The sequence below is a fragment of the Phyllostomus hastatus genome, unplaced genomic scaffold, assembly GCF_019186645.2.
Source record: "Phyllostomus hastatus isolate PE091 unplaced genomic scaffold, TTU_PhHast_1.1 phas_contig_402, whole genome shotgun sequence".
NCBI classification, from domain to species: Eukaryota; Metazoa; Chordata; class Mammalia; order Chiroptera; family Phyllostomidae; genus Phyllostomus; species Phyllostomus hastatus.
Genome location: NW_025333873.1, coordinates 2,159,656 through 2,185,451, shown reverse-complemented (window position 1 = coordinate 2,185,451; position 25,796 = coordinate 2,159,656). Strand labels below are relative to the sequence as shown.

General features: G+C 55.1%; 1 protein-coding gene across 1 annotated transcript in view; it reads left to right on the top strand.

Moving 5' to 3' along the window:
* The window catches only part of PLB1 (phospholipase B1), a 116,844-nt gene extending 91,510 nt beyond the window's left edge, over nt 1-25,334 (top strand). Inside the window, exons 45-58 of the mRNA XM_045844325.1 lie at nt 999-1,059; nt 1,601-1,659; nt 3,316-3,383; nt 3,640-3,683; nt 3,902-4,001; nt 7,725-7,776; nt 8,785-8,865; nt 10,388-10,450; nt 10,996-11,090; nt 12,424-12,505; nt 13,499-13,603; nt 14,087-14,182; nt 20,106-20,180; nt 21,704-25,334. Coding sequence (XP_045700281.1) covers nt 999-1,059; nt 1,601-1,659; nt 3,316-3,383; nt 3,640-3,683; nt 3,902-4,001; nt 7,725-7,776; nt 8,785-8,865; nt 10,388-10,450; nt 10,996-11,090; nt 12,424-12,505; nt 13,499-13,603; nt 14,087-14,182; nt 20,106-20,180; nt 21,704-21,898 — 1,176 coding nt within the window. The 3' untranslated portion in view covers nt 21,899-25,334. The remainder of the gene's footprint in view (nt 1-998; nt 1,060-1,600; nt 1,660-3,315; nt 3,384-3,639; nt 3,684-3,901; nt 4,002-7,724; nt 7,777-8,784; nt 8,866-10,387; nt 10,451-10,995; nt 11,091-12,423; nt 12,506-13,498; nt 13,604-14,086; nt 14,183-20,105; nt 20,181-21,703) is intronic.
* Nucleotides 25,335-25,796: the final 462 nt, after the last annotated feature.

Sequence of the window (25,796 nt, the reverse complement as noted above, 5' to 3'; positions counted from 1 at the left end):
CTCGGAACAAACTAAATTATATCAAATTAAGCAAATGCCATTTAAAAGAAGTTTCATTTTTGCTCCCTCGTCAGAGGAGTGTTTTAACAAGGCTTGTCTTCATCATCATCTGACCAAAAGGGGAGAGATGAGCTCCCACAGCCTTGGCAGAGAACCGGCTGACCCGTCCACCCCCGCCCGTGGAGCTCGGCTGTGTATGCAGCCCTGGGCTCGTCTCCCAGACCGTCCTGGGGACAGGCAGGCGTCTGGGGCTCTGGGGGGGAGACCTGATTTCTCCCCCAGCTGGCCGGGATTGGCCGTTTCTGTGCCCTCTGCTTCTCACCCCGTCCCTTCCTCCAGCACCTGGAAAAGTTGCTCTGTAGTTTAGCTACAAAGAAATTTGACTAAAGGTATGCAGGTTACAGACATTACTTTTTACACGTACAAGGAATGGGTTGGCTATGAAGTTAAACATCCAAAAACATATACACACGCCCAGAAAAAAATACATAGAAACCAGGAACTTTGCAATTGTAAATATTTTGTGTTCTTTTTCTAAAAATATTCTAATTATTGTTTCAGCCCTAGCATGGCAATCAGTATCCATTAGCTTCCTGTTAAACAACAGTCCCCAAACCACCTGTGATGTCTTATCAGCATCTGAGCCTGTGGTCCCCCGGGACACCCGCTGTGGTGTGACTGCACTGCTTCTCCCCGGCTCTGGTGTAGGACTGCGGCTCCATTTAAGAGCGTAGATAGTGGAGACGGAAAACGCCGTGTGAGCGTGCACGTGCGTGCCCACCGTGGTGTGCTTTGTGCATAGGGAGAGGCAGACACTCCTTTTCTCCTCTCACGTCCCTCACAGTCCGTCCACCACCAACAGGTCTTAGCCTCGCAGGATCCCCTGCAAGGAAGTAGTTCTAGCCTCTGCTAACAATCACTGAGCTCATTCTTGGGCTGAAGCTAACTTCCCTGCACAATGGGTGTTGGGCGTTGTATCTTTCTTCCTGTTGATTTAGAACTGGGGCAGCGACTTCCTGTGTATGGGATGGAGCCCTTCCAGCAGCGTTCCCACTTCGGGTGAGTGAAGACGTCATTCCCCCCTTCGCTGAAAGGCCTCTATGAACATGCGGGTGGTGGGAGACCCTATGAACATCCCCCGGAGCCAGGAGCAGGCCTCGCTGACTCCTGGGCAGTGCTACCCACGGCCAGCGGGCCTGCAACCCCCTCGGGTCCCCCAGGCCTCTCCACAAACCCCTCTTCTCATGTCCACTTAGTCCCATTGGTGTCCCTCAGGCCTCCCTGCCCAGTGAGGTGGGGACGGTCAGGGGCTGGGGGTCCTCCCTGCCTATACCCATGATGCCCACAGCCAGAACTTTCTGGACCACTCCATTGTGAATTGGGCTCTCTCAGGATGGACAATAGCCAGCAAGGTCATTACCTTCAGTGCCTTGGATTGCTCTAGATGGATGCAAGAGTCAATGTTGCTAATGCCCTAGGCTGGAAATAAGTGTAATGGGAACCTGTGGGCCCACAGCAGGATCTCAGACTTCTGGTCAAGTTTATGGTTTAAAAGAAAGACCTCCCCCTGACCATCCATCTTGTTGCCTGTCTACCCTAGTCCACGAGCTCCGACCCGCAGACATCAGAGTGGTGGCCGCCCTGGGTGACTCGCTGACGGTGAGTGCTGAACCGCGCCCAGCGTGGGCCCCGGCCAAGCCCCGTGCACAATCTGCTCTCCCTCAGTGCTGGCTCTGCACTCAGCTGACACACCCACCTGGGCCAGGCACTGAACCGCAGCCACAAGACATCCCCAGGCAGTGTAGATGCCCCACTCGCCGCCCTTCTACACTCCAGCTCAGGCCCCACCTCCACCCCTGGGGAGAAGCTGCCTCCCCTCTGTCCCCTCTACCCCCGAGCATTGCGTCTGTGTGCTGGGGTACTCACCCAAGTCTGCCTGCCTTTATCAGGAAACTCATCTCCATCTGCTAGACTCACAGAATGGGGGTCTTACAACCCACACATTGCCCAGCGCCCCTCACCCCACTTAAAGATGTGTTCTTTGGGGCAGAGGGAGCCCAATTCACAGAGGGAGCAGAGCACACAGGAAGCACAGTTTCACTAAAGGAATCATGTTAGCCAACTACGCAGCTACTGCTGTGTGCAAGACACTCTGCTAGCAACTCCGGGGGGAAAGAAGTATGAGACACAGTTGTGACCCTCAAGAAATTTGTTCAGCTGGGAAAATGAGAAGCTTACACAGAAGAAGCTACATAATCATGTAGACAGCATGCGGGACTTAAAATCAGGTCCTTATTTCTGTAAAAACAACCAACTTCCCCATAAATATGGGAATGTGTTTTAATTTTGGTATGAACATGGAGAAAGCTATAAAAAGATGTGTGTGCGCATGCACACACACGTGCACACACGTGCACACACGCACACACACACACCCCACCAGGCTCATCACCACTGATCAGCTTCAGTGGTGTGTATATGTGGGTTAGGGGTGAGGTGGGGATGGGGCTAGATTACTGAATCATTTCACTAGTTATGGTGCATAGGTATTATTTTTATAAGTTTCAAAGAAGAATTTCTTTTTTAAAGATAGAGCATTGAAAGAAAGCTTTATAGAGGAGCTAGAGCCGGACACAGGCGTTAGAAAACGAATTAGACGTTCCCGGCCGGACCGCAGGGAACTCAGCGTGCCCGGAAGGGGCGCAGTGGGTGGCGTGGGGCAGGCAGGTCCAAGGCCCTCGGCCTTCAGCTCAGTTTGCTGAGACCTGGAGGTCTGTGTGGACAGGAAAGGAGTGGGGGAAGGAAGGAAGGAAGGAAGGAAGGAAGGAAGGAAGGAAGGAAGGAAGGTGGGTAGAAACCAGGCTACGGTGAACTCAGGAAGCTGGTGAAGGGCTTTGGCTTTGGCCCTGTGGGCGAGGGAGCCGCACGGAAAGGTCGGCATCAGGGGAAGGGTGGAGAAATGGGTCGCTCAGGGGAGAAGACGAGCGGACAGCCTGGTGGGAAGGGAACGGATGCTGGGGACTGTGGGGTCAGGTAGGAGGTCGGAGGGTTGTCCATGGCGAGAAGACGGCAGTCTCACCCCAGAGTATGGCAAAGGGAACGCAAAGGAGGAGCTGGGGTCAGGAGAGGCTAGCACTCGGGCACTGGTTGCACGTAGCGGACTGGGGAGTCGGGGCAGCTCGGACACCAAGTGTCCTGGGGAAAAGCTGGTACCGTTTTCAGAGAAGGTGAGTCCAGGTCCGGCGGTTGCAGGAGGTGCAGGGGCCCTTCCCGGCGCCCTGAACCTGCTGCCTGCTTGCTCTTCGCCCCTCACAGACGGCGGTGGGAGCCCGCCCCAGCAACTCCAGTGACTTGCTCGTGTCCTGGCGGGGGCTGTCCTGGAGGTGAGGATTTCTCCACTTATTCTCTATGGGTGACACTGTGAGCAGTGTGTCCCTGTCAGCCCTCCAGAGACGGGGCCAGGTTCCATGGCTCCGCTCCGGGATGCCGGGAGAGGCCCGCTTGCTCCTGTTAGTCCTAAGGGTGATGGGGACCCCCCCCCCCGCCCACCAGGGGCACTCTCTGGTTCTGACTCGGCAATATGAGGACCCGAGGAGCAGCAGGTCGGGGGATTTGAATAGACGTGTTTCTCTCCCCCAGCGTTGGAGGGGACGGGGCCTTGGAGACCCACACCACACTGCCCAGTAAGTAGCACCACGAAGAAGCACCGTCACTGCGGCCACAACAGCCCCTCGGGGAGGCCAGGGCCTTCCCTCCGAGAAATGGCAGAGAGAGTTATCTGCCAGGAGGGAAGTCAGCCAGCCCCGAAAAGACCCAAAACTGTCCAGCCCCCCACCTGGGCCCTGACACTGCACGTCTGTCTCCCACTCACCTGTGCTGTCTGCTTTCTCCCTCTTGAAAGACATTCTGAAGAAGTTCAATCCTCGAATATTCGGGTTCTCCACCGGCACACAGGAGGAGACGGCGGGACTGAACGTGGCTGTGGAAGGGGCCAGAGCTCGGTGAGTGGACGTGGGCACAGGAGGGAGAGCGCGGGGCAGGCTGGGGAGCTGTGGAAGACATGGACGGGGCGGTAGGGAGGCACCTGGGGCCCAGGCCCAGGGGAACAGTAATCGCTGCCCCGCACAGAGCTCCTCCGGGAGCCTGGCCCTGAGCTGGCCCCGCACATGGATGATCTCACTCATCCTCACACCCTGCAGGACACTGGGGCTTACAAAGTTTCCTGAATGGTCCAAGCTTCTTAGGAAAAGTTATCAGAGATGCTAGGATCCGGCCAGGCTGACTCAGGGCCTCCATTCTGCCCTGCGGTGCTGTTACTGCCTCTCAGGGCAGCAGGAGGAAGCACACAGCTCCACCCCCCGCCCCCGGGGTGCTGTCCTGCTGACCTCCTGAACCTCTCAGAAACTCGGGAACTTAGTGTGTGACCCTGTGGACGGCCACCCTGCCTCTCTGCCCCCTTGGCTCGGAACCTCCAGTGCTCGATTCTGAAAAAGCTGTTACTTGGGCATTAGGGAGTCAGATGTTCGGGCCCCTGGAACGGAGCGGCAGGTGTTTGATCTCCCTCGGGTTTCTGTTGTTGACACCCGCCCAGACCATTACAGCTGAAATGCCCCACAGAGTTCATTGACTTCCTGTGCGGGTCTTTCTGGGTATGTGCTTTGTGGCAGGAGGGCCACACTCACTCAGATCACCAAGGAAACGACGCTGCCTGGACTCACTGTGTTCCCAGGGAGCGCCCCGCTCAGACCCTGCCGGGGCCCCATGCTCTGTCGGGCCTCTGAGCCACAGGAAGCGATGTCAGTTCCTCAACGTCATAAGTAGGAAGAACTTCTTTTTCTGCGGAAAAACTGGGCTTCGTGGGGTCATAATGTCGACATCTAACTGCTGCTGTGACTATGACAGTTATTGCTCTCGTTGTCATGGTCACCGCTGTCCTTTCATTGTTATTCCACAGCCCCGGCTGCATTAACCGGGAGGTGATGCCTCAGTCTGCGGGCATTTAAGCCCCTTTCTCGCTTCACTCCTCTCGCTGTCTTTTCTGCTTTCCTGCCACTCAGCACCTCCACCAGTGTGAGCCAGTGGCAGGGGAAGTAGCAGCTTCTTGTTATGTCTCTGGTGTCCCGGGTTTGGGGAAAGGACAGCAGGCCACTGACTTAAGTGAGCAAGGCTGGAGCATTGCTCTCTCTCTCCTGTGGCCACGCTCTGTGTTTAAGATGGTGTAGTTAACGATAAGCCCACCTAAATAGAAAAGTAAATACCACAGCCGAGCAACTAAGATAATAGGACCTGGGGTCAGACCGAGTGTGTCCAGCTGTCAGCTCCCAGACTTGCTAGCTGTGTGACCTTAGGTAAGTCACTTAGCCCCTCTGAGTCTTAGTTTCATCATCTATGAATAAGGATAGCAAGAGTACCCACTTTGCAGGGTTGTTGTAAGGATTAAGCAAGACAATAATCCATGGAAAGCGCTCACTACAGTATATAATGTGTATGCCAAAAAAAAGTTTGCCATTATTAGGGTATTTAGTTTCAAGGTTTTATTAAGCATCTAACCTCCTTTCAATCCATCAATAAGAATTCACTGGATATCTGCCAGGGGCTGAGCCCCCAGGTGGTTACTAAAAGATACAAAACAGTCAAAAGGTGAATGTCCTCTGTGCAGAGAGCTTGCTGTCTAGTTAGGGAAACTAAAGGAATAACTTTGCGGGGGGAAGCTGTTGCATACGGCAACATTGCAGACCGAAATGACTTTGTACTTGGGAGCGCACCCAAGAGAACAGAGAAGCGTAGCAGGAGGACTAGGCACTCCAAATAGGGAGGCAGGCCCGGAGGGACCCCAGAAATCATCTCGTCCAACCCCTTCATTTCAAAGGAGAGAGAAATTCAGCCCTGGCTGGTCTTGGTAACGTGGGTGAGCTCACACAGCCAGTCAGTAGCAGAGCTGAAAGGAGAGCTCCGAGAGCAGGGCCCTTTGCACAGGGACAGGAAAGGAAAGGAAGGAGGTGTGGATGAAGGAGCTCACAGAGAAGGCTGGCGGGGGTGGGGGTGGGGCGCGGGGCTTGCTCTGAGCCTGAGGAACCTGGCTGGGGAGAGAGGAGGAAGTGGGCATTTCTGCCTTCCCCTCTAATGCTCACGTGGGCTTATCCCCACTGAATCCCCACTAGGTACACCTTAAACCCATTAAAAGGTTATAGGTGCCCTTTAATCAGGACAAGCTTGCTTTATAGCTTTCCAATGTTACCCAGCACTAGCAACAGTGTAGGGGTGCGATCCTGGAGGAGTGAACGGGAAACAAAGGCAGGGAGGGTGCCTGGTGTGCTTGGCCACCTGCTCGGCTCATCGTGGGCACGCAGGGATTTTCACTGGCCACCCTGCACCAGCGGCTGTTTCTGTGACTTCTTCCAAGGAAGCCTCTGTTGCACAGGGGGCAAACACAAGGCCTTCGGGCAGAATCCGGCCTTCCACCTTGTTTTATCCAGTGGCAGCACCGAGCTCTCGCTTAACTCTTAAGGAGTGGTTACATTGACACAGTCCTGAAATTACATTCGGCCCTTTGAAGGCAACCACGAGGCTGATGTGGCCCCCGGTGAAAATGAGTTTGACACCCTTGCTTATTGGCTGTATCTCTTTGCTGACATAACCTCTCATCTACATGCCATACACTGTCTTTAAAAGGCTACAGTGTGGTAAGTTTTCTATATGCCCATCCCTGTGAAACCGTCGGCAATCAAGGTGATAAGCACATCCATCACTCCCCAGAGTTCCCTGTGCCCCTTTGTCATCTCTCCCTCTCACCCCTTTCAGTCCCTGCCCTACTCCACTGACCTGCTCTCTGTCACTGTAGATTAGTCTTCAGTTTCTGAAGTTTTACATGAATGACATTGGACACTGTGTATTCTCGTCTAACCTCTTTCATCCAGCAAGTTTACTTGGAGGTGCGTCCGTGTTGCTGGAGTTATCAGTGGTCTGCCTATTGCCGAGTAGCATTCCATTGACGTAGAGATCTCCTCTCCAGAAGGATCCGTTTCCTTATTCGTGGCAGACAGCCTGGAGATGAAGGGAGAGCAAGCCCTGTCCATTCTCGTCTCCCCCATCCTGGTTTGTCGGGAGAGGCAAGAGCGAGGAGACAGAGAATGGTTCAGAAATCCAAAGCAATGACAGAGAAGAAAAGCAAAAGGATTAACGGCACGGAGAGTGGGATTTACAAGTAGAGATTAAAGGAGTCGGGAAGCCTGGAAAGGAAAAAGCCGGGATAATTTAGGGCTATGGCTTTTTTCAAATACACAAAAGGTTATTTTTAAAGCAGGCAGCCCGAAGAAGAAGTGAGCAGACTCAGCGTGCAGTGGAAGAGGTGGATGAGCTATCAGGGAACACCCCTGGTGGTGAGGCTGCGCAGAGGCCGCCCCGAGTGGCCCAAGGGGCCCGGCCTGCAGAGAGATGAGGCTTGAAGATTAGCCCCGGGCCGGGGCTGGGGCTGGGGCTGGGGCTGGGGCTGGGGCTGGGGCTGGGGCTGGGGCTGGGTCCACGTGGCTCGGAGGTCCGAGGCAGATCTCTGATTACTGCTCGGTTGAGAATTCTTGAGAAACAAGCCTCTCAGTACATTCTGAAGGAATAAACCTAACACAACATCAGTCTTCCTGAAACACACCCTCGTCAGGCCAAACTCCTGCAGCCTGAGCTCTTGCTCCTGGGCCAGTTCTCACAGTCCCTTCTCTCCTCCTGCTCAGGGACATGCCGGCCCAGGCCCGGGACCTGGTGGAGCGGATGAAAAACAGCCCAGTGAGTACGGGACCCCCGGGCACCCTGAGAGGCACTGGGTCTCCGGTGCGGGTGGGCACAGAGGCTGTAAAAGAGCCCCGAGGCCCCCCTGCAGCTCCTGCTCCAGGTCCGCCTCAAAGAGGGACCAAACGACCCACAAGAAGCAGGCCTTACCACAAAGGCACCCTCTGTGCTGCACCCCCTGACTCTGACCCTGGCACCCCAACCCCTAGGGCTGGCAGCAGAAGGGAGGGATAGAGCAGAGAGTTGGAGGTCAATGGCCTTGGGCTCGGGCAGCTTCCCACTGTACCCGGAGTCAGTGTCACAGAGCCCTATTATGTAAATGCTGGCTTCTAAAAATAGGCTTCTCGTTCCATCCTGCCCCCTTCCCGCTGCGCTGGCCCCTCGCAACCTTCTCACCAGTAGTTTTTTTTATGCTCTGTGTTTATGCCTTGGAACTCAACTCCTGGCTGGACTCCTATTATGGCGGTGGCTGAGGGGAAAGCAGGCTCCTTGGAGGGCCTCCCAGCCCCCACCGCAGCTCTCTGTCCACGCAGGGCTCCCCATCCTGTGCCCTCCCCTGTCCCCTTCCCTGTCCCACGCCTGAAGAGCTCTCCCAAGGGGCAGCACTGGGTTTCTGCCTCTAGCTGCGTCTCTTGCCCTCGGCCCCTTTGAAGGCCTTCAGATCACGTTTTCACGGGTGGGTTCATCCACTCCTCTTCACAGGGGACTTCAGCTTTCCGAAGAGGGTTTCAAAGGGCAAACAGTCAGTCCCCTGCACTGTGTGAGCAGACTCACATACACACGTGCACGCGCGCGCGCATACACACACACACACACACACACACTCTTTGAGGAGCTCCTGTGCAGCACCAAGGTCAGGGTTAGGGAGGCTCCACCGGGCATCTTCTCTCCATTGTGATGCAGAGTGAGAGACGGTGGGGTGGGAGGCTGTCTAGACTGGGAAGCACCCCCACAACGTGCCCCCCCGCCACCAAGCCCTAAACCTAGGATCCCCTGTCCCCTCAGGAAGTCAACCTGGAGGAAGACTGGAAGCTGATCACACTCTTCATCGGGGGCAACGACTTGTGTCATTACTGCGAGAACCCGGTAGGCCCCTGACCGGCCCCCTTTGGGGCCTGAGGCAGGAGTGGCCGACCGGCGGCATTCCCCGTGCCCAGGGCCCTGAGTTGCCTCATGGGAGTCACACCGACCCGCTCGCCCTGGCACCTGTCTGCCCTGGCTCACACGTGCTCCGGGGGGCCTTGCGTTTCCTGCAGCTGAGAGGCCCCTCGGGGACCAGCCTCACTGGTCTCCTGACTCCAGAAGTGTCTGGAGCACCCACACTTTGGGCACTGCTGATGGGGGGGCCTCTCTAGTGCACGCACATACGGTTTTCTGGTGTCCAGTGGATAACTAGCAAGGTCCGCCCCACACCTGTGTGCAGTGTCTGCCCTGCGTGTTGGTGTTTTTCTGTGGGGAGGGCAGCTGAAACGACACCCTAAGGGGCTGGATGAAACTGAGCTGGGCCCCATCGGAGGGCCTGCCGCGCTGCAGGGAGGTCACGAGGTGACCGGCCTCGGCTGGCCGGCCGGCCTGGGAACCCGACCCTGTTCCGTGGGGAAACATGTCCAGACTTACTAACTTTGGGAAGCTGTGACTTTTGGGATACATCTTGTTCTAAGTTGAGGACGTCCTGTATTTTATTTGGCCAGAAAAAGACAGCTGCCATCACTCAGAGATTGTGGTAAAGTGTCTGACGGACACAGGCGGGGGGAGAAGGCCCTTACCGTCCATTCCTCCTGCCTCAGGGAGACAGCCACAGGGGCTTGACGAGGATTCCCTCCCCGCACAGGGGTGCTCGCGCTCTCCCGGGCCCCTTCCCCTCCACGCTCTGCCTCGCTGCGCAGGCTCTGGGGGCAGAAGTGACACAGCCCCGTGGGGACCACAATGCCGTGGGGATCACCATTGCAGCTTGGACTCCAGGGGGTCCGGGAAGCCAGAGGTCACCCCAGGGCCACCTGGGGATACTTGGTACAGGAAAATGTCTCTACCAGCTTCAGAGTACCTGTCCCTTGTGTGAACAGGTTCCCACCCCTGCAAACATCTTTGTGAGAAGGGCCTGGCCGCCACCCCACAGCACTAACTGGGAAGGGGTGGAGTCAGCCTCTGGTCAGCAGATGGGCCGGGGAGGAGACCCCCGAGCTGAGTCACCAGGGACAGTAGGAGCCGGGGGGGGGGGGCGGCAGGGAGGCAGTGGGGCCAGCAGGGCCGACGCCTGGAGGAAGGAGAGCACGGCCATCAGGGGGGCACCGTCCTGACTAGAGACGGCTGAGGCTGGTGACGGGTGGGATGGAGAAGGGGCAGGGCGCGGCACCACTAGGGTCTGTGGTCCCAGGAGAGGGCTGAGGTGGGGATGGTTCGTGGTGTCCGGCAGGGGTCTGGAGATGATTTCTTCCCAGAGACTCTGTCCACCAGCAAGGAGGGCTGGGCTTCCCAGCCCGTCCGGTGCCATCAGAGCTCCTCTGTACCCCCGCTGCCGCCATCCCAGCCCTCTGCTGGGCATCAGATCACTCTCCCCCTCCCCTGAACAAAACCCAGGGGCTGAGGAGCACCCCTTCTTCCTTCACAGGAGGCCCACTCGCCTGGGGAATACGTCCGGCACATCCAGCAGGCCCTGGACATCCTCTATGAGGTAGGAAGGAGCAGTGGGTCCCAGCTCCTGCCAGGAACCCGCCTGTCTTCTTGCTCACTGGGCTGCTCCCAGGGTGCATCTGGGCAAGCTGTGCTCTGTGAGCTGCACACTGAGCAGGGCCCCACTGTGAGCGGGCAGCCGGACGGGATGGGACGGGACAGGACGGGAGGAGGCAGCTGCCCAGCTCCTCTGGGGGGAAATTCTAACTCAGTTAAACTGTATTGTTGGTGGCAAGGAGCTTGCCTCTGGAGCCAACCAGCCTTGGTTGCAGCCAGGTGCTGGGGCTTCCCAGCAATGTAACTTGGGGCAAGTGACTCCTCTGTGTCTTGCTTTCTCAATGTAGAAAGTGGGGCGGATAAAGGAGATTCAGTGAGAATAATACAAGTCATGGCCCCCCTCTGGACCTCAATTTCTTTACTGGTCAAACTGGGGAGGGGGAAGTTGGCTTGCAGGTGCTGTCCCTGAGGCTCATTCCAGCAGGAGCCAGTGCCCCGACTCCCCAACCGCCTGGGGACTCACGAAGCCCACCCCTCTGCTCCCCACAGCTTCCCAGAGCTTTCGTCAACGTGGTGCAGGTCATGGAGCTGGCCGGCCTGCACCAGGGCCAGGGCGGGAAATGTGACATGCCGCTGGCAGCTCAGTGAGTACACGGCCACGGCCCCAGGGCGAGGGTGCCTGGGGAGACTGGGGGTCACAAATGCCAATGATGGGACCAGTACAGGCAGAGCAGACAGTCCTGTCTGGAAGACAACTAGCCAGGAACTGGGAAACTCTGTTGGAAATGCCTGTACGTTATGGAATGCCTACTGTATACAAGTCACTTCATTTCTCAGGGCCCCTGTTTGCTTTTCCGTAAAGTCGGGCAGGCCAACCAAATAATCCTTAAAGCCTCCCGACACTGTCGGTGACCCCAGACTCCATGGGAGTGGTCCCACGTTCGAGAGGCCACAGAGGGCACCGAGCGCTCATGACCGCTGTGTCTGGCCTCGACCCTGGCTCGGTGGACTCTGGGACCGTGCCCAAAACCACCTAACCCTCTCTGGCCCTTTTGTTCCTCGCCTGTAAAATCTCCTTGCAACGTAGTTGGGAGGTCTAGAGGAAATGCGTGTGAAGTCCTTGGTCCCTGTGGGGCAGGCTCTCAGGAAAGCATGGGTTTTATAACATCCTTGACGTGACTGTCCTTGCAAGCCAGCGTGAGACGAGAATTTCAGCCAGGGACTAGAATTTATTTAAAGCTCAGCTGCAACCCTGGTAGGAAGTGGCCATCCTCTGAGGCCAGAGGATCCCCAGTTTTGCCCTCAGGGGAGGAGACTCTGCGGGGGGGTCGAAGGTCCTAGCTGGGGTCAGATGGACTTGCTGGGGCGATGACGAGCGGCCCCCAGGGGGTGCAGCCGATGCCCGGGGGTACGACGGGCTCCTCCAGCTTCTGCTGCTCTGGCATTCTACCTGGCAACCTGCCCCAAAGTACTGACCTGTCCCAGCTTCTCAAGAGTCTCCCTGCTCTGGAGCCCCGAGGGAGAGTCCCAGGCAGCCGGAGGTGGAGAAGGGAGGCGTCAGGAACATGAAGAAAGACTGGGTGCCACACAGTCTTCCCCAAACTGCAGCCCCACCTGGTCCTTCCCTGGAGAAACCCCCGAAGCCACAAGCTTGGGATGGCGCGGTCGGGCGGCACGGGGGGTGGGCAGCCTGTCCCCGGGGATGCTCAGGCATCGGGTGCCAGCTCTCCCACCTTCCCTCTTAACAAGTGCTGCTGAGCTCTGTGACCTGGGTCCACGAGTCAGCGAGGCTGTATGTGCTGTGGGGGCACGGGTGTCCCACCTTCCCCTGTGAGGCAGCACAGGGTCCAGGGTCCAGGCCCCTGTGGGTGGCAGCTTCCTTTGCGTGTGTGTGGGGGGGGGGTGGCGGTCAGCTTCCCTGAGGCCCAGAGCCAGGCTGCGCCTAGGGAGCTTCTCCATGGGACTCCTTTCTTACAGGAGCAACTGCTCTTGCTTCCGACGCTCCCAGGAGAACATGCTGGAGATGCAAGAATTGAAGCAAGTGAACTGGAACTTTCAGGTAACCCGCACCCCTCCTCTTCCTGCGCCAGATAGGAGGTGCCTTTGCTCCAGTGGGAGGGTTCCAGAGTTGTGTGTTCAGCAGGGCTTTCCTGAGAGCCAGGTCACTCCCTGAGGCAGATCACAGCCCCTGGAATATGTACGCAGGTGACTCGAACACCAAGGCTGGGGAGGAGAGGGGCGGGAGAAATCTCAGCGGGAAGGCCGAGTGAACTCCCCCTCACTGCCCCCAGTCAGCCCTGAGCAGGTGAGGCCCGTGAGCAGCACTGCACTGCCAGGGCACCTGTCCTGTGACGGCCTCCAGCCCACCCGGGCAGGGAGGGTGGCGTGCACTGCCTGTTGGTCTCTCTGGCTCCTTAGTCCCACCCACTCACTGTCCCCTCCCCTGACATGCCCACTCTGAGCCTCCCCGCGACTTACCCGTCTCACGCACGCACGAGGTGTGTCTCCTTTCCTCTTCCTAGCCACCTCCCCTGACGGACTTCACCTGCATACACCTCCGCACGTCAGCTCCCGCCTGCACGCCACTGGCCCTCCTTCGTCCCCATGGGGTTTCTTCACAGCTTGTCTCCCTTTCCCAAATGGATTATAAGCTCCTTAAGAATAAGCACACCTGGTCTTTCTCTCTTAGAGTCCACACTTTGGCACTAAATCCAAAGACGGTGGACTCCCATCCCCTTAAGCTCATGAGCATTTGGGGGAGCTGGCATGGAAGTGTGCCCCACTTGAGCAGGACCTGAACTGGGGCCCGTCTCCTAAGGCCCCTCTTCGTGCCGTGAGAACTGGGAGGCCTGTGGCCCGAACAGGCCGCTGAGCAGCTCAGACCCAGCCCTATGGAGACTTCAGAGTGGGATTGGATGCTACTTCTGCACGCACCCTTTAAGTCACCTTCGTCCAGGGGGGTCGGCCCCCGTCCTGACCGACCCCAGGTGGCGGGCCCAGAGCCTGTCCGTCCTTGCCAGGAGGGTAGAGCAGCCTCTCTCCCCACCCACAGAGCGGTGTCTCCAGGTTCTCCTACTGGCACCAGTACCTGCAGCGCGAGGACTTCACGGTGGTCGTGCAGCCTTTCTTCCAGAACACCCTCGTCCCCCTGGACGAGGTGAGCGGCAGGCATGTCTGGGAGGCATGTGTGTAGAAGCTGTATCTTAGGCGATGGATTTTCTTCTCTGTGTGGGCTTTTTTTTTTTTATGCTTCCCCTGCGTGCATTTTTGGAGTATGATTGCAACCTAGCTGCACTAGGAAAGAAAAGGAGAAAAGCAACATTTGACCAAGCTTCTGAGGCACAGCTCTGCTCTTTGCTGGGTTGGGATAGAATAGAGAGCGTCCTAAAAATATTATTCTTTTTCTACCACGAGGGCAGGGATGCTGAAGGGAAAGGATGGACTGTGGGCAGTTATGATTCATCTCTATTTAAAAATAAAAATTCAAAAATTGGGGAATCTCTCCAACAGTATCTGAGCCAGTTGCCAGCAAGGTTGGAAGGAGAGATGCCCAGGGTGCCTGCAAGGTGTTGGGGGGGGGGGGGTGGCCGGTAGCAGTGCCCTTGTCCCAGGGAGATAATCCCCTTCCCTTTGGTCACAGAGAGGAGGAGCTGACCTCACCTTCTTCTCCGAAGACTGTTTCCACTTCTCGGAACGTGGCCATGCCGAGATGGCCATCGCGCTGTGGAACAACATGGTGAGTGCCCGGGGGCCACGCCAGGGTGTTGGCGTCAACGACCTCCTGGCTAACAAGGCGCCTCTCTCCCCAGAGCTGAATAGGGAGGGCCATGCCATGCATCCGTCCTGACAGATTTGACTCCCTCAGTAATAATGCCCCAGTGCCGCGGGGGACAACTGTGTAGTCAGAGCCACTGGATGAAAGTGACAGCGTCAGGCCCTGACCGTGTGACCGTGTGATCCGGGGCAAATGATCCTTTCTCCGGCCATCTGTGTCAACATCTGTAAAAACAATGAGCCCGACACAGATCTCAGAAATGTGAGATAATGTGTGGACGGAACCCAGCGCAGTAATTAACATTCGACAAATGTCAGCCCCATCACCCTAGTCTCAACACATCCTCAACTAGTGTTTCTTTAACCAGCAGAGAGGAGAGAGCCTCCCGGCCTGTTTTCCCAGGCTGCCACCTACTCTCATCCTTTCTTAAGGTGGTAAAGGAGACCTTATGCAACGAACTTAGAGCCCCAGGGCCACAGGAACACCAGGCCTTGCCCCTGCCCTTTATGGCTGGCTACTCCCTGGCCAGCAGTGAGCCATGTTTGCCCAGAGCTGGACCAGTAGCCGAGGTAGCTGTGTCCTCTTGCCCAGAGCAAGGAAATGCCTTTCCAATCCACAGGTGTCTTTTGATTTAGTCTCTTAGGATTGGGTGGGTAACCCAATCCATGCCCCCCCCCCCAACCCACCAAATGTGCACATCCCCTCTTTCCTCCCTTGGGGAGGAAACACTTGGCACTCCTGCCCGATTCACTGCAGTTGAGACCTGCCGCCCCCGCTGTGCAAATATTCCCGCACCTGTCAGCTCATGCAGGAGGTCCGGGGTCTCACTCACAGCATGGGCTTCCCCTGAGCTGCACCCTTTCCTCCTGTCTAGCGGCCTCCCCTCCTCAGGACAGAAGGCACACGCAGCCACTTGGCCACAGTGACAATGCTACCACACGGCCCATGGCCCCCACCCACCCCTGTCCCAGCCATACTTTAAATTTTAAAAACAACAAAAACAAAACAAAACTGAACTAAATCATCAGAGAATGTCTTCTCCTATGCTATATAATTTGGGGAAATAATTATGTAGTCCAGTGTTTTCATCCAAAATCATCTCAGCTATAAAGCTATCACACCATGCCAACTCTTCAGATTATTTTCTTACTGGAATTTCACCCCTAGAGGATAAATAATAGGTTCGTAGACCTAAAAGGGCTCTGAGGAGTTATCTAGCCAGAATGCTCAACAAGTAAAACACAGAGACATGAAGCAATTGGCCCAGGACCACACAGCCAGTTAGTGGCAGAACAGGGAATAGAACCCAGGTCTGACTGCCTAGTGCTCTGGACGCAGCACCACGTGGCCTTCCCCCTCCCGGCCAGATAAGCGCATATGCAGCCGGTGAATTCATGTCTCGTAATTAGAGCCCTGTGACATAGTGTCTGCAGGCTTTGGCCGATGCTCCCAGTGTCTCCTACTGCGGCAGTAAACACACTTTGAATTTTTCGTCTCCTGCTCCTCCTCTCTTAACAGATTATGCTTCTTCCAGAGACTTTTGCAAAGCCAGAAATATCAGCAGGAAGTGTTTTTCTCTTCCTTTTTATTCTTTTGTCTTCTTATCAAGTTTTTCCTTTTCCTTTTTTTTTTCCCCCTGATGCCTATTCCTTCACTGCTGGCCGCTTCCTCCTGTCAAAATCCCACTCTCAGCTACTCTCTGCATTTCCCCAGGCACTGGGCGACAGCCTGGCCTCCTGACTGATGTCCCTGTCTCCAGGCTGCAGCCGGCACAACAGCAGTTCTCAGCTCCGGCTGGAGAGTAGCATCATCTGGAGACTTCTAGAAACAATTTATGCCTACACCCACTTGGGAAAACTCTTGGGCGTATCTACTAAATCTGAACGTCTAGATCCCCTGTGACCCAGAGATTCCCCTCCTGGGTATTTCCCCATCAGAAAGGAACACACGGTTTCACCAAGAGATGCAGACAGCGTTTTCACAGCAGCACCACTCATAATCCCCAGGTGGGAAACTCCCCAAGTGTCCACCAACAGGAGGGTGGATCCAAAAAAAAAAAAAAGGTGGCGGGCCCTGGCCCAGTGGCTCGGTTGGTTGGAACATCGCCCTGTACGCAAAAGGCTGTGGGTTTGGCCCCCGTTCAGGGCGTGTATGGGAGGCAACACATTGATATTTCTTTCTAAAATCAGTGCACATATCCTCATATGAAGATTAAAAAAACCTGACACAGTTATACAATGGAATACCTTACAATGAGAAGAAAACTTCAACAACACACAGATATATATAGATGTCTATATCTAGATATATAGATATAGATATATGGATATATTTAGAGAGAGATACATATATTTCAAAAACAAGCAAATTGACATATGGCCTCACTGAGGGTGACTTATACCCGGAGAGGGTGGCGGGGCTCTGGCCACTGGCAATGTTCTGTCCCTTGGATGCACGTTACAGGCTATGTTCACTTCGTCAAAAGTCATCAGCTCCTCACTGACGGTAGAGGGGAATGATTTGTACTTGTTTCTATATGTGTATTAGCTTCATTAACAAATTTACTTAAAACAAAATGTTCTGGGCCTCACACCCAGAAACTCTTCATCTGGGGTGGCACCTAGGTTTAGTATGTTTTTAAAGCTCCCCAGGTGACATGATTATAGAGGGTTTGCAAACAATTGCCTGGGACTTATTCGCACAGAGCAACTGCAGTGGTCCGCAGAAATGAAAATATGGCCCAGTCACACCCTGCTTGCCAATTCCTAAGGCCCACCCCTCCCCCAGGAAGAAAGGCCAGGCCCCTCAGCACAGCACACCCGGCCCCCTGGGACCTGACCCTGGTTAACCTGTTTGACAGCCACTCTGCCACCCTGATTTGCACTTGGCAATCTAATAAGGAGAAGAGTTTCCTGCGCTGCCCGTGCTGACTCTGCCTGTGTGTGTCTGCTGTGGCCCAGCCCTCACCCTGGACCGCCCTTCCACCCCACTCCTCCTGACTCTTACCCGCCTCACCACTTGACTCTGGTGCCACCTTTCTGTGCATCCCCAGAGTGGCCTAGAGGCCCACCCGCCCCCATTGCACTCTGGCCCAGGCCTGTCACTTGGCCCTTCATTGTGTGTCTGGCGTCAGAAAGGTGGGCTCTAGGGAGAACAGCCCCAGGCCTTCTGCCCCTGGGCTGCTCCACGCAGGGCTCAGTGGCTCCTCTCCATCCATCCACTCACTCAGCCACCACTTACTGAGAATCACTGTGCTGGGGACGCAGCAGTGGAAAAGATGTCCCTGTCCCTGTGGCGCTTACAGTCCAGTTAGGATGAGACGGATAAACAAGTAAACTAGGTCATTTCTGACCACATTCAAAGCTTTAAAAAAAATGGCAGGGTAACATGACAGAGTAATGGTGGGAGAGGAGGCGGCATCGCGGGAGAAGCGACATGAACTGGACAGGCTGCCGGGCATGCGGGGTCAGGTCCAGACTTCCAGGCCGAGGAAACAGGGCCTGTGTGGGTCCAGACTCAGGAATGAACTTGAGGCGTCTGAGGAACGTACAGGCCAGTGTGACTGCCGGAGAGTGGGCAAGGTCAGAGAGGGGAGCGGAGCCTGGTTTGGGATGGCTTTGAGCCACGTGAGCCGGTTTACTCTCTGGCTGCTGAGCAGCGATGGACTAGAAGGAAGCAGGAGTGGGCCTGGGGAGACCGTTAGGAGGCTGCTGGAGTCCAGGGGCGAGGTGAAGGTGGCCGGGACCAAGGGAGGGCGTGGAGGAGGAGAGGGTGGTCAGACGTGGGAGATGTTTTAGACTGACTCCTGAGGTGAAAGAGGCATACAAGAGGACTCCTCGGTTTGGGGCTGAGGAAACTGGGTGGATGGTTGAGGTGGTGGAGACAAGGGGGCTTGGGAGGGAGAAGTCCCAGCTCTGTGTTGGATGTGGTAATACACCCAGTGTTATCAGTTAAGCTGCTAAATGTATGGTCCTGGCGCTCAGAGAGTCCGTCAGGGATGGAGAGCTGGGAAGAAGCATGGGGGTCACTAGTGCAGAGGTGGCGTTTACACCACGGGTTTGACTGAGAGCTCCTGGGGAAAGAACAGGCGGAGGAAAGGAGTGCAGGACCAACTACTAAGCCCCAGGACATTCATCCCAACTTCTGACAGCAGCAACAGAGGGGGATGTGGGGGGAGGGCGGAGGGAAGCGAGGAGAGCGCTGTGTCCAGGGAGCCAAGAGAAGTGAGTGGTTGGAAAGGGAGGCATCAACTTTGACAAATATTGCTGAAAAGTCAAACAAGATGAAGACAAAAAACTAAAAAAGTGACCACTGTCTTTGGCAAAATAGAGGACATACATGACTCTGACCAGAGCTTCAGTCAGGCGAGGAGACTGATGACTGGTCGGAACGGAACGGGTGTCAGAGCAGAGGGGAGGCCAGTGAGTGCACGCGACTCTGCCCGGGGGTTGCAGGAAGTGAGAGCAAAGGCTGCTGGAGGGGGTGTGGGGTCAAGGAGGGGGCAGTTAAAGGCTGGGAGACAGAGCAGTGCATTGTGCTCTGATGGCGAGGAACCGGAAGAAAGGAGAAACTCATGCAATCATCAAACCCATACAGTCATTACCCCCCTCAAGTCCACTTCGTTTCTGGGTTCCTGGAATATCGTTGGGAATCACCCAACCTGGCCTTCAGCATCCACGAGGTGCTTCTGTCACGATAGCGCTAAGTGGAAATAATAATGTCTTACATGTGTAAGCCACCTCCTGCTCACACGTGCTCTCTTGGCATCTTCTCATTGGATGCTCACAACGGCTCAGTGTGGAGCGGTCAGGATAGGGTTTAATGCCCTACAGCTAACCCTGGGGCAGTTCAGGAGCCAGTCTAGCAACGTGCAGTCAGTATCCACAGAGCCAGGGCCCCAGCTGCAGACCCGCTGTGCTCTTCCCAGTCACCACACTGTCTCTCCCAGAGTCAGAGCAGCCCTTCCTCCTCTGTGCTACCCAGGAACAGGCAGAAAGGTTTTAAAACCACAGAAAGCAAGGTCATGAGCCAGGTGTGGTCATTAGCTGGCAGAGTACTTTCACTCCCTGCACAGGCTGTATGGGGGCGGGGGGGTCAGGCACCCGTGAGGTCAGAAACAACAGGCAGGGACGCAGATTAGAAGATAGTGGAGGCCAGATGTTCAGGACAATTGAATAGGTGAGAGTGCCAGGTGTCCATCCTTCTTGGGACTGGCCACACGTCAGGGGACGGGCCACTGGCTGAAGGTGCTGGGAGGAGGGGGTACAGCAGCTTCCAGCTCATTCTCAGAGGGTCCAAGGATCAACAGTACTAAGCAGAACCTCTGAGAACCACTGTTGCTCCCGGGAATGTTTGGAGTAAACCTTTTACTCTACGGGGAAAACATACCAAGATGCTCAGGTGAGAAAACCAGACTTCTCAGAGCTGACAAACCAAGTGTGGCAACGGTGTCACGGTAACCAATGTGCTTTCCAAGTTTTCCTGAGATGGACTGGCCCCGCACACTTCTAGAAGCTGGTAAATAGGATTGTCACCATTCTATAAACTGAACGTGCACAACGCCTGCGACCACAGCCGCCACAAGGGAAGCAGGAAATGAAGGTCTGGGCCCCACGTTCCACTCACTGGGGCCCCTAGACTGGCCGGTCTGTGCTGGCCTCAGCACATCCAGGACACGGACTTGGGGACCAGCCCTGACTGTGGCGGACTCGGACCTGTGGCTCTGTGAGCAAGAGTAGGGCCAGCTCTGGCCCCGGGGCTGCTGCTGGTATCTGCCTGGGGTCTAGACTCTTTGCTGGTTTCACTCTTGCAAAGGGAAGGAGTCTGGGATGGGACACTCCTCCCAGCTTTGGAGGGAGTCAGGGTTTCTCTTTCCTCTCGTCAGCTGGAACCAGTGGGCCGTAAGACAACCTCCAACAACTTCACCTACAGCCGAACCAAACTCAAGTGTCCCTCTCCTGTGAGTAAACGTCCTGCCTGTCCAGTGCGGACCAGATGCCTGGGGAGGGCGTGGGGGGCGCTGATAAATCCAGCTGGAGACAGCAAAAGCCCCCTGGGAGGCTTTGGCCTGGCGCACCTTCATTCACTGCCGCCATTCTCAAATCTCACCCTCCTCATTGCCCCGGCCACTTCTCAGCTCCTCAGGGTGCGCGTCCAAGGGTGAGGGGAGCCAGAGAGCAACAGACTGAAGCAGGAAGAGGCACTCAGGGGAGGCGGCAGTGCTGGCCAGAACCTGAGTCACCCTCTACCCTGAGGAGTCTGAGTCATACTCTGTCTTAAACAAGGTTGAGGAGCTCTCCCAGGCCAGGCACGCCATGGGGGGGAGCGGGGGGAGTAAGTGGGGGCAGGGTTGGGAGTGGGGAGGAAGGGAGGCACAGAGAAAGAAGACACCATTGCCTGTTCTGGGAGCCTGCCATTCTCTTCCTCCCTTTCCACCGCTGCCGTATCCCAGGCCTCTACTGCCTTCACCCAGGTCATCGGCAAAGTCCCTCACTTGCTCCCAGCTCCTCTGTCTCCCTCCACCCCCCAAATCATTGCTGGACGTGGAGCAGCATCCCTGGAAGTGACTCCAGCGTTGTCAAGACTGCTTAAAGCCCTCCCTGTTTCCCTCTGCCCATTGAAGAGAGGCCCCTTGGACCCTCTCTGTTCAGTTGCCTTGGACACTCTGCTCCTGAAACTGCAACAGCTTCCCAGATGAGCCCCACGACTGCCTTCTGCTTCTCCCAGAGGCTTGGCCCCCAGCCCCGCCTATGGAAAATGTTCACATCCTTCAGGCCTTGTCTGGGCTACTGTTCCGCCTTATCTCACTCTATGGTTCCACCTTATCTCACTCTACGGTTCCACCCCAGACACACACACCTGTCTCGGCCTCTCTGTTCTGTTCATACCTCTGTTAAGACACTGACAGGCTCCTTTTATCTCTCGGTCATATCTTAGCCCTCGGGTGCTGTGCCAGCTCCCCACACAGGGCTCCACACGGCAGGCAGGCGCTCAATGAGTGCTCCCCGGGAGGAGGCGTGCAGGGGGCGGGCCCACATACCGCCTCCCCCGCCTCTCTCATATTCAGTTCTCCAGCCTACAGAGCCAGCTGTCCTTCTACACAGAGTTCCTCTGCTCCCCGGGCACCCCTGGATGGGAGGATGGGGACAGTTGTCCCCGGGGGCCTAGGAGAAACAGAGTTGGGGGCTCTGCCAGCTCCCCGGGACACTCTCATTGGTCACCTGTCAGCCCCCAATCTTTCAAAATCGGGTCGACAGGAAAGGAGATGCGATGAGACACCCCAAAGAGGTTATAGCGGGCTCTCACCCACTCTGGATAGCCCTCCTCCTTCGGGAGATCTGGGCACAGTGTAGATCAGGGAGCTTTACACACGGAGGTGCTGTGGAAAGGTGCGGCATCTCCGGGACGGGGATCGGCCGGCCTGACGTGGGCAGGTGGCTGGTTTCAGAGGCCTTTGACCCTCAACCCTTCCCTCCTCCACAGGAGCGCCCTTACCTCCACACCCTGAGGAACAGCCAGCTGCTCCAGGACCCTGCAGAGGCTGAGGCTGGCCCCGCTGTGCTCTCCTGGGCTGCACCCGTGGCAGCAGGAGGTGGCCTTGTCGTTGGCGTCGGCTCGGTGATGGCCTGGAGAGCCGTGAGAAGGCGCCAGAGGGGAAATCTTTCAACGAGATTCTAGGCCCACCCGCAGAGTGGGGGCGCTCATCCAAGGTGCCCCCAGCCACACCATTTCCCATCAGGCCTCTTCTACCTCAGCCACCCCTGACCACCACAGAGAGACTGGCTTCAACTCCTGGTGACGCAGGACACAAAAAGGACCTCCACGACTCACTGAAGCCTGGGGCCTATGCTCCTGGAACTGGCAAGTTTAAATAAAGGCCAAAGCCCTTCTACTCTTGGGTGAACTTGTGTGAAGCTCTCAGGAAAACTGAGCCTTCCATCTGCTCAGTGAGGCAGCAGTGCAAACTGCCCGAGTGACGGCCAGCCGGAGCCTGACCAGTCCCTACCAGCTCCAGCCCAGCTCCAGCCCAGCTCCTCAGCCGCCAGACCCACTGTTTCAAAAGAAGGAAAATGTTGGTCACCAGGTGGTGGCTAGGACTTGGGAGCTGGCTGGCCGCCATCCAATACAATCCGACACACACCTGTCACACACCTGTTTTGTATCCAGGACAGCGTAGGGCACTGCAGCGCTGCCGAGGCTGTGAGGCACCTGACCGAGAAGACAATCTCCTTCGAAAGACAAGAAGCCCAGTGACTGTGAAATTCAGCCCTGGGACACGGAGAGGCGAGTGTGTCCGACTGCTCTCAAGACTAGGAGCGGTTCCCTGGGGAAAGTTCCCTAGGAGAAGGCAATTTGGAAATGTCATTTTTAAAAAATAAGAGGACTAGAACATGCATAATTCACATATCCTCAACCTGATTCCCTCAAGGTGCTAAATCTAGGAAAGACTTTCTCTTCTACATTACCAGGTTTCTGAGAGAGAGCTGGAGAGTCTCAAGAGACAGGCCCCTGCGAGGCACAAGGCCCTGAGCTGGACGGATGTCTCACCCAGACAAAACCCAGAGGATTCCTTTTGTCCTGCACGGAAACCCAGGGAGCGGGCACCAGAGGAGTTTTGAAAATAGAAGTGGCGGTTGTACAGCCTTGTGAATGTTCTAAATGACACTGGCTTTTTGCTTTAAAATGCTGATTGTAAGTCCTATGAATTTCACCTCAATAAAAAGCAAACAAACAAAAAAATCCATTACCACCTGCATTCTAAATACGTCTCTGACCCCACAGCTCGGGATGACAAAGAGTGTGAGTTAAAACCCCAGATGTGCCATTTGGACGTGTGGCCTTTGGAGCAAACCCCATCCCCAGCCCGAGCCCCAGGTTTGCAGACAGCTCCTCCATAAAACTGGACTCAGTACCCATGTCACCTCATGGCACCGCTGGAAAACAGAAACATAGACACACGTGCTGTGTAACTGCACTCTGCGCACATGGGAAGGAATTACTTTCTCCTCCGCGGAGAGTGGAGGTAGGGTCCAGGCTGTCGGGGAAGTGGAGAGGGCCGGAGACGGGTGTGGGAACCGGGCAATGGTGTACGGATGAGAATTGCTTGCCTCCCTCTTGTGAAGGCTCATCACCTTCTCTCCTCTGCAAACAGAATGGAGTCCCCACAAGACCTAGTTCCCGTCCCAGTGTTCTTTTAGCTTCCATTTCTGTTTCTGTACCATGGGGACAGCAGTCCTGCTCCACTTCTTCCTCTGGACCGAAAGACATAGTGACAGACTCACACGTCCTGAAGAACTGTCACTTCGCAGCTTGTGCTCCTAGCTCACCACAGTGTGACAACAGATGGAACGCATTAAATCCAAAAGTCCCTCTCCCCACGCCCCTTCCCCTCAAGTTTCCATTCTTCCAATAGCTCTGACTTCAAAAAAGCCCGGGCTGGGGTTGGTATTTACACTATGTGAGTAATCCTTGAGCCTTCAGTCTGAACAATTAACAAGAATAACAAAAAAAGTGATTCCAGGCTCATAACCAAGGGACATTTGTCACAAAGAGATGTCCTTTCTGGAGGAACACGAGTCAGGTCCCCCACATCCCCACCAAGTATATACCCAAAAGCCAAAGTTTAAAGACACTAAGAGCACCTACTCGGGCCTGGCGGGAGTTCACGTACATTGGCTACATGCCGCGCCCTTCACCTGTGGGAGGATGTTCCGTTTCACTAGGACGACACCCACAGCCTCACCGTGAGCGAAGCCACCAAATCCTGGGAAAGCTGCACTCCACGTTCCTCTCCACGGGGGCTTTTTACACTCAAAAGAGATTAGTGTGGGTTGAATTTGGTCCAAAGCTTCATAAAGGACATGGAACTTCAACTGTGCTCTGAAGGATGGAGAGATGATTTAGTCAGGGGCCAAAAAGAAAGGGGTTGTGGAGACAGCGAACTCTGTGAAGCGGGAGGATGCACGAGCCTGGTGTACGGAGAGGACGGCAGGAACGCGGGAGAAGAGGAGGAGGGATGGATGAGCCGGGCACACTGGCATTAGCGGGGCACTCTGGGAAAGGTAAGGAGTTAGTAGTGATCGTGCTGGCCCAGTGGTTGCGCTATCAGGCCGCATCTGATTTGAGTCTATAGATGTTACTGAGAGAGGTTAGTGCAAAGAGATACAACACCGGAAAGAGCTGACAGAGGGTTCACACTACAATAGACCCCATGGTGCCCAATAGTGAAAATGTCTGCATCCCTCTTATCATCCCCTTTTTACGGAGGAGAAAACCAAGGCTCAGAGAGGAGGAAGTTGGCCCAGAGTTATAGTTCCGTTACATAATGGGACGTTCGTCAAAATGAGACTCGTGTCCGGGGTACAGGGGAAACCCCAAAACATAAAATAGATGATTCCTGTGGTGAATTAGGCCCAACTGCAGATAAACGTGGTACAAAATGAAAACCCAGGAAAAGGAAGATATTGTCTTCACAAGGCTGGGAGGGCACCATGAGCTCCTCTGCTTCCAATTGGTCCAAAGAACTCTCATTAATAAGCTATGATATTTTTCATTACTGAAAGGGACTATGATTTATTTTACAAGGAGTATGTGTGGAGTTTTAGCAGCAGACAAATCTTCTAATGAAGACGCAATCCCTGTGAGAATCAGCAGACACAACAAAAGGCAGGATTAGCCCCACATCTTACATAACAGTCTTATACCAGCACTGAAGACAGACTGTATGTTTGTTTAGAAAGGTTAAAGACCAAAGGGATTTAAACATGAGATGAGAATAAAGCACCATTTTTTTAAATGAAGGCAAAATTATGAAAGAACTAAGAATCAAATAGAACTTCTAGAAATCAGATATATTGGTCTTCTGGAGAGATAACAGATGGAATACTTAGTAAACCAACATTACTTCCTGTGTATTTACCATAGAGCAGGCATTGCTTTCAGCAGTAAGTCCGTATTAGTCATCGACTCCCACGGCAGCCCAGGGAGGGACACACTACTGTTACCTCAGTCTTCCAGACGGGGGAACCTAAAGCAGACGCTATGTCTTCCCAGTCTTTTCGGAAGAATTAAATGAGATAAAAACTACAGTTTAAAAGACAGGTATTCGGTAATTAACTTCCTGCCCACATCAATGTTAACTCCAATGGATTAGTCAAGGGGCTTTGTAAAATAAATACAATAATGAGAAGATATTTGGCACAGCCTCCTTCCAAGTGCTGTCATCTTGGGTGGGCCCTAAATGTGGGAAACGTTTTCGGGTCCAGGACACAAGATGGGACAGGCTCTCACCACCCAACCCCCAGATCAGCGGGGAGGCAGCTGCTTTCTCTGCCCACTCTGCCAGGGGACTACCATGTACAAAGGTCTGGTTTTAGGTTAAGTTTGTTTCTAAACTGGATGTCAAAGGTTGAAATGGGCCTGGGGTCCACGACTGGAGCTGGAACAAGTCCCCCAAGCCAGCCCTCCCCAAGACTACCGCATCCTGGTCTGGATGACAGACTGGCTCTTCTATGTGTGGGGTCCAGTGCAAAATTAAAATACATGACTTCTTTGTGGAAAAATTATTAAGAATGTT